The 10000-nt window shown below is 41.0% G+C and overlaps 3 protein-coding genes across 3 annotated transcripts in view; all 3 read right to left on the minus strand.

The window, feature by feature from the left end:
• LOC138867220 (uncharacterized) overlaps positions 1-278 on the minus strand; it is a 701-nt gene extending 423 nt beyond the window's left edge. Inside the window, exons 1-2 of the mRNA XM_070142103.1 lie at positions 231-278; positions 1-64 (exon numbers count right to left, since the gene is read on the minus strand). The exon at positions 1-64 is cut by the window's left edge and continues 423 nt beyond it. Coding sequence (XP_069998204.1) covers positions 1-64; positions 231-248 — 82 coding nt within the window. The 5' untranslated portion in view covers positions 249-278. The remainder of the gene's footprint in view (positions 65-230) is intronic.
• A 1642-nt stretch (positions 279-1920) lies between these two features.
• Positions 1921-2569, minus strand: LOC113829013 (uncharacterized histidine-rich protein DDB_G0274557-like). The gene is made up of 2 exons (XM_027382091.2): positions 2527-2569; positions 1921-2429 (listed from the first exon to the last, which is right to left on the minus strand). The coding sequence occupies exons 1-2, from the start codon at positions 2542-2544 to the stop codon at positions 2142-2144; spliced, it is 306 nt and encodes a 101-aa protein (XP_027237892.2). The 5' UTR covers positions 2545-2569; the 3' UTR covers positions 1921-2141.
• A 4291-nt stretch (positions 2570-6860) lies between these two features.
• On the minus strand, positions 6861-7328 carry LOC138867221 (uncharacterized histidine-rich protein DDB_G0274557-like). The gene is made up of 2 exons (XM_070142104.1): positions 7286-7328; positions 6861-7162 (listed from the first exon to the last, which is right to left on the minus strand). The coding sequence occupies exons 1-2, from the start codon at positions 7301-7303 to the stop codon at positions 6875-6877; spliced, it is 306 nt and encodes a 101-aa protein (XP_069998205.1). The 5' UTR covers positions 7304-7328; the 3' UTR covers positions 6861-6874.
• Between the last annotated feature and the right edge of the window lie 2672 nt (positions 7329-10000).

Below are 10000 nucleotides of genomic sequence, written 5' to 3' on the forward strand. Positions count from 1 at the left end.
GAGTGACGGCGGCATGGGCGTCGTCCACGAGGCACAAGACGGCGAGGGCGGCCAGAGCCAGGATCTGTGGGCGGGAGAAGTTATTATGAGCATGAGACTGCTTGACTATGCAAATAAAAGAACAACAATCCTTAGACTACAAACAAAGTGTGGCCAGCAAAATATGTATTTAAATTCATATATCTATTAGCAATCCAAAATCTATAGCACATTTTTTATGAGTAACTCACCACAATCTTCGTGGCCATGATGAACGAGTGAACAGGTCTCAGCAGCGACACTTCTGTTCTCGTTCAACTTCCCTCCGCTTTTATGCCGTCCACATTCCCTTTGGCTCCGCCCACATTTTCTGTTCCCACCCACAACGCTTCCTCTTCTGGCCATTCACCCATTTCCGGATCTCCTGTTGTCAATGGATGGATTTCGATGCGGAACAAGGAGGCTTTCATGATTTTAGAATTACTTTTGCATGGATCAGGGAGAACTGATTATTATTGTTATTGTTATTCGCATGAAAACATGAAAATAAGTAACTTCTTTGGATGTCTCCGTGTCAGATATTATTTTTAATATATATTCTTGTAGCTTACTATTTGTCTTGGCTGAAATTTATCACATTTTGAATGGAAGGATTATCTAGGAATAACTTCAATAGACAATATAAACATCAAATATTGCATTTCGATATGAAATAATAGGAATGGTGAACAGCTATGGAACTTCAGAAAAGAAGGTTGCACCCTGCTGCCCTTCTGGCCATGGAACTTTGTTAAAGAATTCGTCTTTACGACAGAAGCCGCTGCTCCCTGACTTTTATTCTTGGCAGTGAAACTAATATCGCAATGCTAATGTTTGCAAGCAGACAAGAAAAAATAATTACAAATGAATATCCTAAGTCTGCGCCTGCATTACGTAACATACTTTTCTTTGCTTCATATAAAAGAGGTAATATGAATGTCCATTTTATATATTATTACATTTTACGAAAAGACATTTTTAAGTAATCCACTGCTGGATTCGAACCTGCACCCGGGCGTCCACCCTTTCTCGCCTCAAGGAAGTACATAACAGATGAAAACCATGAATGCCTCCCCCCCCCACCTCCCGTCAGCACTATCCCGGAGGAAATACCGACTTCAGTCATTCGTTGCCGTAAATTCCATATTTGAGAGCAGTTCATGCCAAAATACTCATACATCTACGATGGAATGTAACTTTTTTTTCTGAAAACAATTTACCTAAAATCTTTCTTCACCATGCATTACCATGTTTTAGGTTAGTGATATGATATTATTATTATTATTTTTTTTTAATTTAAGCGATGGTTTAGGTATACTCCCGAATGGGTGTATGATTTAGTACAATTGATGAATAACCTATGCGTGAGGTGGAATCTAATCAGTAATGGTAATCAAGATCAGTTTAGATTGAAATATAAATTAGCCAAATATTTCACGTAAAATTCGTAAAATAAATAGGTTCTGCTTGTTTCCTTTTAATATAATTTAAGGAAATGAGTCCTGCATTAACCAGTTATTCGAAAAGTAATGAGATCCTTTCGTCCCAGCTAAATTTAACACAGACATAAATACCGTGAAATAGTTTCTTCATTCATTAAAGCCTTATATTTTCCATCTTGACCTCAAATCTTTCATCACCAGGTGTTATCTTGTTTTCCGTTGGTGATTTTTCTTTTCTTTTCTTTTCTTTTCTTTTAGCGAAACGCCTATGAATTAGTAGAATTGATAAATGACCTTTTCATCGGCTCGAATAAAATCTTATATCAAAGTAATTTAGTTGAAGATGTAAATGAAAAAAAGAATCGAGCTTTACAATTCGAATTTCTCTTGATATTGATTTTCTATTTGTTATTTCATGAAACACATTAGTTATTTGTTTATATTTATTTTATTTGTCTCCAGTGTTCACAGTAAAGAAGGTCGCTGCTGTGGAGGGCAAGATGGGCGTCCGAACCTCGCAGACGCTCCATCCTCTCCCTCCCTGTCCTGATCTCCTTCCTGCTGTCCTTCGGAGACGCCAGTCAGCACTGCAGTTACAGTCACATGAGCTGGACCTGTGACTGCAGCGTCTACCTGGACTCCGCAGCAGCAGCATCCGAGATCTGATCCTCGCTCCAATGGCTAAGACTCCTGCGCCTCCACCTCCTCCTCGGCTGCCTCCTCCACCGGAGCCCCGAGGTTGACGTGGACGTAGCTGGTGGCGTGGGCGTGGCGGTGAGGGTGGAGGGCGTAGGGGTGGGGGTGAAGGGCGTGGGGATGGGGGTGGGCGTAGTAGTGGCGGTAAGGGTAATGGTGGTAGTATGGGGAGAGATATTGGCGGTGGGCGGGATGGAGGGCGTGGCGGTGAGTGACGGCGGCATGGGCGTCGTCCACGAGGCACAAGACGGCGAGGGCGGCCAGAGCCAATATCTGTGGGCGGGAGGACAAGTTATTAAGAGGATGAGACAATTTGCTTAACTTCATGCAAATTAAAACCAACATCACAATTTTGTTTTTATTAACTCACCACAATCTTCGTGGCCATGATGGACGAGTGAACAGGTCTCAGCAGCGACACTTCTGTTCTCGTTCAACTTCCCTCCGCTTTTATGCCGTCCACATTCCCTTTGGCTCCGCCCACATTTTCTGTTCCCGCCCACAACGCTTCCTCTTCTGGCCGTTCACCCACTTCCGGTCCGCCCCATTGTCCATGGCTGGATTTCGGTGCGGAACAATTAGGCTTTTAAACGCTTAGAGTAGCCTTACATGGTTCAGAGAGAGCTGCGACTTCCATATATTTCGATGAAATAATATTTGGTTTCACTTCATTGAAAGTTGCATTTGGATGTTTCAGGAAGAACTGCGATTTAGATTTTGCTTTTACGAGATTCAGGATAATATTTTTATTGACATAGTTTTTTTCGTGTGACAATATCAGAATAAGTAAATTCTTTGGAATTCACTTTTCATATATGTCCTCATATCTTGCTATTTGATTTGACTGAAATTGATCACATTTAGTAGGGTTATCTAAGAATAATAATAGACAACGTAAAAATCAACTATAGTATTTTGATATTAAAATAATAGGAACTCAGAGACCGCATCCTTCAGCCAGGGCATTGGGATCATAATAAAAATTCAAGCGCCAAAAAGTTGTCCCTATCTCGCAATGCTAATGATAATAATAGTTACCCCCATTACCAAGGCAATGTAGGTGATTAATACAATCATTTTTTTTAAATTCTGAATCCAGATCACCACCAAAATCTAATGGCATCTTAGCTTAGCAAAGACACATCTCGGGTTAAAATGTCAAAATCTGTTCATAACTTTTTGAGTAATGCCAACCAAAAAACTATCTAACCAGTGCTACGTTAATCATAACCTCCATGGCGGAGGTAATTATAAACAATTATGGAAATTCAAAAATGAAGATTGTACCTTGCTGCATATTTGCAAACAAATCGATATATGTATATACGAAATGATATCCTGCTACGCTTGCGTTACGCAGCATACATTCTTCTCATCTACATATATAAAAATCCTATGAATGTCCATCTTCAATATTCTTACATTTTACGAAAAGGCGTTTTTAGGTGATCCACTGTCGGATTCGATCCTGCACACAGGCGTCTACCTTTTCTCGCCTTACTGGAGTACACAGCAGCTGAAAACCATCAGTGTTGTTTCTTCTGTTTCTACGATGGAATGTAAAAAGCTTGTTTTTCTGCAAAGAGTTTGCATCAAATCTTTTCTCACCATGCGTGGTCATGTTTTAGGTTAGTGATAAGATATATTTGTTTGTGCGTCTGTTTCTTTTTTATTCGATAATATATATATATACTCCCAAATGAGTGTGTGAATTAGTGCAATTGATAAATGATCTCTGGGGTGGAATCTTATGCACAATTTCACATCATTATCAAATTAGATTTCGATGTTAATTAGCCAAAGATTTAACGTTTCTGATTTTTAAATGAATGGATTCTGCTTGTTTTCTTTTTTATATTATCTAAGGAAATGAGTTATTCGAAAAGTAACAAGAACCTTTCTTCTCTGCAAAATTTAACATGAACCATAAATATCGTCAAATAAATAAATCTTATATTGCCCATTTCGTCAAATCTTTCATCACCATGAGTTCATAAATAACCTTTTCATCGGCCGGGGAAAAACATCAAAAGCAACTTTGCTGAATATGTATATGACTAAAAGATTCTAGCCTTACGATTCGAATAATGAAAAAAATGTCATACTTTCTCTTGATATAGCTTGTTTCACTTTTTGATTGTTATTTAAAGAAACATTGATTACATTTTTGAATGTTTATTATCTCCAGTGTTCCCAGTAAAGAAAGTCGCTGCTGTGGAGGGCAAGATGGGCGTCCGAACCTCGCAGACGCTCCATCCTCTCCCTCCCTGTCCTGATCTCCTTCCTGCTGTCCTTCGGAGACGCCAGTCAGCACTGCAGTTACAGTCACATGAGCTGGACCTGTGACTGCAGCGTCTACTTGGAATCCGAAGCATCCGAGATCTGATCCTAAAATACTTGAATCTAAGATCTGAGTCCCAGCCAGAGCTCAGACTCGGATCCAAGACTCCTCAGCGTCTCGCTCCAATGGCTAAGACTCCTGCGCCTCCACCTCCTCCTCGGCTGCCTCCTCCACCGGCGCCCCGTGGTTCACGTGGACGTAGCTGGTGGCGTGGGCGTGGGGATGAAGGCGGAGGGCGTAGGGGTGGGGGTGAAGGGCGTGGGGATGGGGGTGGGCGTAGTAGTGGCGGTAAGGGTAGTAGTGGTAGTATGGGGAGTGGTAGTGGCGGTGGGCGGGATGGAGGGCGTGGCGGTGAGTGACGGCGGCATGGGCGTCGTCCACGAGGCATAAGACGGCGAGGGCGGCCAGAGCCAGGATCTGTGGGCGGAAGAAGTTATTATGAGCATGAGGCACTATCCTTAACGTTGTACAAATAAAAGAACAACAATCCTTAGACTACGAACAAAGTGTGGTCAGCAAAATATGTATTTTGATTCATCTATCTATTAGCAATCCAAAATCTATAGCACATTTTTTATGAGTAACTCACCACAATCTTCGTGGCCATGATGAACGAGTGAACAGGTCTCAGCAGCGACACTTCTGTTCTCGTTCAACTTCCCTCCGCTTTTATGCTGTCCACATTCCCTTTGGCTCCGCCCACATTTTCTGTTCCCGCCCACAACGCTTCCTCTTCTGGCCATTCACCCATTTCCGGATCTCCTGTTGTCAATGGATGGATTTCGATGCGGAACAAGGAGACATTCATACTTTTAAAATTGCTTTTGCATGGATTAGAAAGAACTGCAACTTATTGATTTTACAATTTACAAGATTATATTTCTTTTGATGTAGTTATTATTATTATCATTATCATTATTATCATTCGCGTGAAAGCATGAAAATAAGTAACTTCTTTGGATGTCTCCGTGTCAGATATTATTTTTAATATATATTCTTGTAGCTTACTATTTGTCTTGGCTGAAATTTATCACATTTGAATGGAAAGATTATCAAGGAATAATGTCTATGGACAATATAAACATCAAATATTGTACTTTGATATGAAATAATAGGAATGGTGAACAGCTATGGAACTTCAGAAAAGAAGGTTGCACCCTTCTGCCCTTCTGAGAATAGAACTTTGATAAAGAATTCGTCTTTACGACAGAAGCCGCTGCTCCCTGACTTTTATTCTTGGCAGTGAAATTAATATCGCAATTCTAATTTTGCAAGCAGACAGGAAAAAATAATTACAAATGAATATCCTACGTCTGCGCCTGCATTACATAACATACTTTTTATCTGCTACATATGTAAGAGGTAATATGAATGTCCATCTTAAATATTTTTTTACATTTAAAGGAGTACATAACAGATGAAAACCATGGATGCTCCCCTCCCCAACTCCCGGCAACACTTTCCCGGAGGAGGAAATACCGACTTCAGTCATTCGTTGCCGTAAATTCCACATTTGAGAGCAGTCGATGCCAAAGTACTCATACATCTACGATGGAATGTAAAAATGTTTTTTCATGCTTAGGTTAGTGATATGATATCATGAGTGTATGATTTAGTACAATTGATGAATAACGGATACGTGAGGTGGAATCTAATGACTAATCTCACATATGAATGACTCAAGATTGAGATATAAATTAGCCACATATTTCACGTATCATTCGTAAAATGAATAGGCTCTGTCTGTTTCTTTTTAATGTCATTTATGGAAATGAGTCCTGCATTAACCAGTTATTCGAAAAGTAATGAGATCCTTTCGTCCCAGCTAAAGTTAACACAAACATAGATGCCGCCAAATAGTCTCTCCATTTATTAAAGCCTTATATTTTCCATCTTGACCTCAAATCTTTCATCACCAGGTGTTATTTTGTTTCCTGATGGTGATTTTTTTCCCTTTTTTTCGAAAAGCTTATGAATTAACAGAGTTGATAAATAACCTTTATCGGCTGGAATAAAATACATTAAAAATAATTTAGTTGATGTAAATGAAAGAAAAATCGAGCCTTACGATTCGAATTTCTCTTGATATATCTTATTTTTCTTTTTGATTGTTATTTCAAGAAACACATTGGTTAGATCTTTATAATTTTATTTTATTCAAGTCTCCAGTGTTCACAGTAAAGAAGGTCGCTGCTGTGGAGGGCAAGATGGGCGTCCGAACCTCGCAGACGCTCCATCCTCTCCCTCCCTGTCCTGATCTCCTTCCTGCTGTCCTTCGGAGACGCCAGTCAGCACTGCAGTTACAGTCACATGAGCTGGACCTGTGACTGCAGCGTCTACTTGGGCAGCATCCGAGATCTGATCCTCGCTCCAGTATCTAGGACTCCTGCGCCTCCACCTCCTCCTCGGCTGCCTCCTCCACCGGCGCCCCGAGGTTGACGTGGACGTAGCTGGTGGCGTGGGCGTGGCGGTGAGGGTGGAGGGCGTAGGGGTGGGGGTGAAGGGCGTGGGGATGGGGGTGGGCGTAGTAGTGGCGGTAAGGGTAATGGTGGTAGTATGGGGAGAGATATTGGCGGTGGGCGGGATGGAGGGCGTGGCGGTGAGTGACGGCGGCATGGGCGTCGTCCACGAGGCACAAGACGGCGAGGGCGGCCAGAGCCAATATCTGTGGGCGGGAGGACAAGTTATTATGAGGATGAGACATTTTGCTTAACTTCATGCAAATTAATTTACATTTATCTATTTGTAGTTTAAAACCAACAGCACATTTTTGTCTTTATTAACTCACCACAATCTTCGTGGCCATGATGGACGAGTGAACAGGTCTCAGCAGCGACACTTCTGTTCTCGTTCAACTTCCCTCCGCTTTTATGCTGTCCACATTCCCTTTGGCTCCGCCCACATTTTCTGTTCCCGCCCACAACGCTTCCTCTTCTGGCCGTTCACCCACTTCCGGTCTGCCCTTGTATCCATTGATGGATTTCGGTGCGGAACAATTAGGCTTTTAAACGCTTAGAGTAGCCTTACATGGTTCAGAGAGAGCTGCGGCTTCCTGAAATTTCGATGAGATGCTATTTGGCTTTTAATCGTTGAAAGTTGCATTAGGATGTTTCAGGAAGAACTGCGAATTAGATTTTGATTTTGCGAGATACAGGATCATATTTTTATTGGCATTTTTTTCGTGTGACAATATCAGAATCAGTAAATTCTTTGGAATTCATTTTTCATATGTCCTTATAGCTTACTATTTGATTTGACTGAAATTGATCACATTTAGTAGGCTTATCTAAGATTAATAATGGACAACGTAAAAATCAACTTTATTATTTTGATATTAAAATAATAGGAATTTGAAGCATACTTTCGCCAGTTCACTGGGATCATAATAAAAATTCAAGCGCCAAAAAGTTGTCCCTATCTCGCAATGCTAATGATAATAATAGTTACCTCCATTACCAAGACAAAGTAGGTAATTAATACAATCATTTTTTAAAATTCTGAATCCGGATCACCACCAAAATCTAATGGCATCTCAGCTTAGCAAAGACACAACTCTGGTTAAATTTCAAAATCTGTCCATAACTTTTTGAGTAATGCCAACCAAAAAACTATCTAACCAATGCTACCAAAATCATAACTTCCATGGCGGAGGTAATTATGAACAATTATGGAAATTCAAAAATGAAGATTGTACCCTGTTGCCCTTCCGGACATAGAATTTTGTTAAAGAATTAGTCCTTACGACTGGCGCCGCTGGCCCATAAATTTTATTCTAGGCTATCGAAGTTCTAATGCGCATATATGCTAGCAAACCGATATATGTATATACGAAATGATATCCTGCTACGCTTGCGTTACGCAACATACATTCTTCTCATCTACACATATAAAAAAAAATCCTATGAATGGCCATCTTCAATATTCTTACATTTTACGAAAAGTCGTTTTTAGGTGATCCACTGTCGGATTCGATCCTGCACACAGGCGTCTACCTTATCTCGCCTTACTGGAGTATACAGCAGATGAAAACCAAGTGTTTTTTCTTCTGTTTCTACGATGGAATGTAAAAAGTAAAAGTAAAAAAGTAAAAAGCTTGTTTTTCTGCTAGGAGTTTGCATCAAATCTGTTCTCACCATGCGTGGTCATGTTTTAGGTTAGTGATAAGATATCCTATTCGTTTGTGCGTCTGTTTCTTTTTTATGTGATAATATTAATAAATATACTCCCAAATGAGTGTGTGAATTAGTGCAATTGATAAATGATATCTGGGGTGGAATCTTATGCACAATTTCACATCATTATCAAATTAGATTTCGATGTTAATTAGCCAAAGATTTAACGTTTCTGATTTTTAAATGAATGGATTCTGCTTGTTTTTTTTTTGTTTTTTTTATTATCTAAGGAAATGAGTTATTCGAAAAGTAACAAGAACCTTTCTTCTCTGCAAAATTTAACATGAACCATAAAAATCGTCAAATAAATAAATTTTATATTGCCCATTTCGCCAAATCTTTCATCACCATGAGTTCATAAATAACCTTTTCATCGGAAAAACATCAAAAACAACTTTGCTGAATATGTATATGAATAAAAGATTCTAGCCTTACGATTCGAATAATGAAAAAAATGTCATACTTTCTCTTGATATAGCTTGTTTCACTTTTTAGTTGTTATTAAAAAAAACATTGATTACATTTTTGAATGTTTATTATCTCCAGTGTTCCCAGTAAAGAAAGTCGCTGCTGTGGAGGGCAAGATGGGCGTCCGAACCTCGCAGACGCTCCATCCTCTCCCTCCCTGTCCTGATCTCCTTCCTGCTGTCCTTCCGAGGCGCCAGTCACATGAGCTGGACCAAGCCAGAGCTCAGACTCGGATCCAAGACTCTTCTGCGCCTCGCTCCAATGGCTAAGACTCCTGCGCCTCCACCTCCTCCTCGGCTGCCTCCTTCACCGGCGCCCCGTGGTTCACGTGGACGTAGTAGCTGGTTCCGTGGGCGTGAGGATGAGGGTGGAGGGCGTAGGGATGGGGGCGAAGGGCGTGGGGATGGGGGTGGGCGTAGTAGTGGCGGTAAGGGTAGTAGTGGTAGTATGGGGAGTGGGAGTGGCGGTGGGCGGGATGGAGGGCGTGGCGGTGAGTGACGGCGGCATGGGCGTCGTCCACGAGGCACAAGACGGCGAGGGCAGCCAGAGCCAGGATCTGTGGGCGGGAGGGCAAGTAACTATGAGGACGAGACTCTTCGCTTGATATAAAACAAATAAAAGAACAGAAAACTTTAGATTTCGAATAAAGTGTGGCCAGCGATATATACATTTACATTTATCTATTAACAGTCTAAGTATGAGTGACTCACCACAATCTTCGTGGCCATGATGAACGTCTGAACAGGAGTCTCAGCAGCGACAGTTCTGTCCCCATTCAACTTTCCTCCACTTTTATACCGTCCACCTCCCCTTTGGTTCAACCCACATTCTCTTTAGTCCTGCCTGCATTATCTCTAATCCCG

This window comes from Penaeus vannamei, chromosome 29, assembly GCF_042767895.1.
Source record: "Penaeus vannamei isolate JL-2024 chromosome 29, ASM4276789v1, whole genome shotgun sequence".
Taxonomy (NCBI): domain Eukaryota; kingdom Metazoa; phylum Arthropoda; class Malacostraca; order Decapoda; family Penaeidae; genus Penaeus; species Penaeus vannamei.